Source organism: Gekko japonicus, unplaced genomic scaffold, assembly GCF_001447785.1.
Source record: "Gekko japonicus isolate JY-2015 unplaced genomic scaffold, Gekko_japonicus_V1.1 scaffold10064, whole genome shotgun sequence".
In the NCBI taxonomy this organism is placed as follows: domain Eukaryota; kingdom Metazoa; phylum Chordata; class Lepidosauria; order Squamata; family Gekkonidae; genus Gekko; species Gekko japonicus.
The window spans coordinates 1-4,536 of record NW_015205905.1 but is presented as its reverse complement, the minus strand read 5'-3'; the positions used below and the strand labels follow the sequence as shown (position 1 = coordinate 4,536).

The 4,536-nt window shown below is 46.1% G+C and overlaps 1 protein-coding gene across 1 annotated transcript; it reads left to right on the top strand.

Annotated features, from left to right (window-relative positions):
- Nucleotides 1-942: 942 nt before the first annotated feature.
- Nucleotides 943-1,912, top strand: LOC107125074 (gastrula zinc finger protein XlCGF7.1-like; the record flags this gene model as incomplete). Its single annotated transcript, XM_015428541.1, has 1 exon — nucleotides 943-1,912. A coding segment is annotated over one exon (970 nt), but the record flags the coding sequence as incomplete, so codon positions are not given.
- Nucleotides 1,913-4,536: the final 2,624 nt, after the last annotated feature.

Genomic DNA, 4,536 nt, shown 5'->3' with positions numbered 1-4,536 from the left:
GGGGGGGGATCTTTTTAAAAGGATAAATTGATGGTTTGTTCTGAGCCCAGAATCTAATTTATAGTGCTCATCTTTTAACTCTGTGGTGTGATGGCTGGAGGGGAACAAATAGAAGAAGAGAAGAGGAGAGAAGGGGAGACTGGATTTATACCACGCCCTCACTCAGAGTCTCAGAGTAGCTTACAAACTCCTTTCCCTTCCCCTCCCCACAACAAACACCCTGTGAGGTAGGCGGGGCTGAGAGAGCTCTGAGAGAAACTGCCCTTTCAAGAACAGCTCTGACAGAACTATGGCTTGCCCAAGGTCATCCAGCAGCTGCAAGTGGAGGAGTGGGGAATCAAACCCGGTTCTCCCAGATTAGAGTCCACGCACTTAACCCCCCACACCAAACTGGCTCTCTTTGGTCTTTAGAACATTCCATGGCAATCCAATACTGACTTGTCAAGTATTGATTTTTTTTTGCCATTGTGGGCCATAGGATTTCATTATACAGTGATGTTGTGTACCCCAGTCCCAGAGAAGGAAACACTCAGGAAGGCTGGCAGGAGGGAATATTCCTCCTATGGATGGATGTTCATGTTGAGGACAGAAAGGCGCGAGAGAGAGAATATATAACTTGGTATATGGAGCCTCCATATATAGAGGCAGTATATCTCTGAATACCAGTGTTTGGAGGCAACAACATCAGGGGAAGGCTTCAGCTTCCATTCCCTGTCTGTTGGTCCTCCAGAGGAACTGGTTGGCCACCGTGTGAGACAGGATGCTGGACTAGATGGATCACTGGTCTGATCCAGCAGGGCTCTCCTTATGTTCTTACTTATGGCTCCAGAAACATCTGGCTGGGCATATGGTATGATCAGGTGGTCACTGTGGGGGTGGGAAGGTACTGGAAAAGGCCATCTTGTATGAGTGGTAATTGGATCTCTCTCGTTATTCCAGCAGGTGATGTGGAAGCGAAAGTTGGGGAATTACCAGGATTATCATGGGGAAAAGTCAAGGAGGAGGAGGCTGAAAGAAACATTGACAATCCAGACAGACCAGAGAGGCCAGAGGAAAGCTATACAGCTGAGAAGAGGGACCAACCCATTCCTTGCCAAGCAGAGTACTTTGGGGAACTCCTGGTCCAACAAGAAGAACCAACTGAAAAGCAAAGGGAGAAACACCTCAGTATTGATGGGAGAATCCACACTGGGGAAAAACAAAGCCAAAGTGTGGAGTTTGGAAATCGCATGGCCAAGAGAAGGGATACATCCATTCTTTACCAAGCAGGGGACTTCTCCAAAATCCCCATCCAGGAAGAAATGCCCCCTCAGAAGAGGAGGAACAAGGGCAGAATCCATACAGCGGAAAAGCAAAACGAAAACACAGAGCTTGGAAACAGCTTCGTTGAGACTAGGAGCCATACTTCACATCACCGAATTCACACAGAGGAGAACCGGTACGAATGCCCAAACTGTGGCATGAGCTTCTCCAGTGTGACCAACTTCAATCTACATTTGCAAACCCACAGTGGAGAGAAGCCATTTCGGTGCTTCGAGTGCGGAAAGAGCTACAGACAGAAATCGCACCTTCGGGATCATCAGAGGACCCACACGGGGGAGAGACCGCACAGCTGCCCTGAGTGTGGGAAGAGTTTTTCCCTTAAATCCAGCCTCATCCGGCACCAGGTCATTCATTCAGAGGACAAAGGGTTTAAATGCCCCGAATGTGGAAAGAGCTTCAGTCAGAAAACAAAACTTACTTCCCATCAAAGGATTCACATGGTAGAGGAGCCATATAAGTGCTCGGAGTGCGGACTGAACTTTTCAAATCAAACCCAGTTTAATCTACACCTCAGGATGCACCATGGAAAGAAGCCCCACAAGTGCTCAGAGTGTGGAAAGAGCTTCCTATACAGAGCCCTCCTCCTACGGCACCAAAGGATGCACACTGGGGAGAAACCTTATAACTGCTCAGAGTGTGGGAAGAGTTTCTCTGCTAAATCATACCTTGTTATACACCAAAGAATTCATTCTGGAGAGAAACCATACAAGTGCTCAGAGTGTACAAAGAGGTTCACGACTCGTGATAAACTTACTGTGCATCACAGAAGTCACACAGGGGAGAAGCCCTATCCATGCTTAGAGTGTGGAAAGAAATTCAGCCAGAAAAAATATCTTCAAAGACATCAAGCAATCCATACAAGAGGAATCTTATAAATGCTCAGAACATGGGAAGAGCTGGTCTCATGCTGTAATAATCGTCTGAGACTCCGCACAAGGGCAAATATTTATATTCTTATTTATTTACATCATTTACACCCTACCTTTCTGTCCAATGGGGACCCAAAGTGGCATCCATTGTTTTTTTCTGTTGCTCCAGAAGGTCGGACCAGAACCAATGGTTTGAAATTAAATCAAAAGAGTTTTCGGCTAACCATTAGGACCTTGACACAGAGAGGATTCCATCTTTCTGTGTTTATACCTCTGAGGATGCCAGTCACAGTTACTGGTGAAACGTCAGGTCCTACAATGCCAAGACCACGGCCACACATCCCGGAAAATCTACAGCAACTAATGAACTCCAGCCGTGAAAGCGTTCGACAACATTAGGAAATAATTTCTGACGGTTAGAGTGGTCCCTCGGTGGAACAGGCTTCCTCAGGAGGTGGTGGGCTCTCCTGCTTTGGAGGTTTTCAAACAGAGGCTAGATGGCCCTCTGACAGCAGTGCTGAATCTGTGAACTTAGACAGATCATGAGAGGGAAGGCAGGAAGGGTTGCATCAGTGCTTAGTTCTTGTGGCCCTTCCTTACACGCCCAGGGAAATGCTGATCCCCACTTTGGGCTCAGGAAACAATTTTTCTCCAGGCCAGTTTGGCCAGGGATCCTGGAGGTTTTTAGCTATCTTCTGGGCATAGAACAGGGGTCACTGGGGGTGTGGGGGGGAAGAGGTATATGTGAATTTCCTGCATTATGCAGGGGGTTGGACTAGACCCTGGAGGTCCCTTCCAACTCTATGATTCTATGATGCTTCCTAAGATCTTGGAAGTATCTGCGAGGAAATATATCTCCATGTCAAAGGACAGTGAAAGGCAAACTGGATCAAGTGCTGTGGATCACATTTTTATTCTTAAGTTTCCTCCAAGGAAAGCACTAAGTTTCTCCAGAGTAAAACAGTTCACATAAGACAGTGTTTTGCAGGGATTAGGGGGAGGACTGGCGAGATCCGGGTTCAGATGTCCACCCTGCCAGGAGGCTTGCTGAGTGACCTTCGGCCAGTTATGCCTTTATGCGCCAACCAACTTTGCAGGGTTGTTGTAATGGAGGAGAGAACCATGTTTCAGCCCAGCCTACTTTGCAGGGTTGTTGCTAGGATGAGATGGAAGAGGAGAGAAGCTCGTAAGAAGCTCTGAGTGCCTTGGAAGAAAGGCAGGGAAAATCAAAAAGATACAAATGAGTTCTCATGCTAATGAGAAAAAACATCGGAAGCTGTATTTCAATTCTGTGTTTTAAGGTGTTAAATTTTGTAAACTGTCTTTCACACTTTGGTGCGTGGAGTGAGGCATAAATATATGAAATAATATCATTAGTATCCCATTGCCTTTGTGAGGGCAGTTTTGTATTCCTTACCAGTCTATGAGAGGGGCCCCTTTACCCTCAGCCTGGATTTCCACTGACTGACAGTGCTTCTGAGCATGAACAGAGTGGCTGCGCCATCCCATTGAGAAGCCACAGTCAGCTTTCCTGGCCAGAAGCAAGCCAGTATGGTGGAGTGGTTAGAGAGTTCCTGGACTCCCATCCCAACCCTAATTCTTCCCCACACACATCCTATGAGGGTTTCAGGGCCACTTTGGAGCCTGAATTGAGTTTCCCCCTCCCTCAAGGAGTCTTGGCTGCAAGGGGGGGGGCAGAGATCCATATTATCCTTGGCTGGAGGGGGTGAACTTAGAGATGGGGGGAAATGAACCCTGCCATGACACTCTTACCTCTTGGGCAGACAGAAGTTTAAAAAACCCAACCTTCAAAGCATAGCATTTTCATCTGTTTTGTTATTGAGGGAGGTGTGGTTTCCTTCCTAAATTCTCCACCAGCTCTCTCTCTCTCTCTCAGCTAAAATTAGCTCACAAGGTTGATAGGAAGATGAAATGAAGGAGATGAGAACTTTAAAATGCTCTCTTTGCATTCCATTGCTAATTTGAGGATTTGAGAAGACATCACACTCAGTAGAGGCTAGTTCACATAGTGTTCAATGCTGCTGCTGCTGCTTTTTTAACGGACCAGTTGAAACAGTGCTTTTAATTCCATATATATTGTCTTTGAGTTTTAAAGAGCTAATTAAATGTGCAAAGGATTATTCTCGTGTGTGTTGCGTGTGTATTTTTTCAGTTATATCTGAAACAACACAAATACCCCCCCACTCAATCAAATCCACTTTGCCCAAATTCATGAGGTAATTGATTTTTTTTTGTTTTTTTTTAAAACAGAACTCCCCAAAATCCAGCATCACATCACATGTCAAAGGCAGGACCCACAGACTGAACCATAAAAAACACAGAT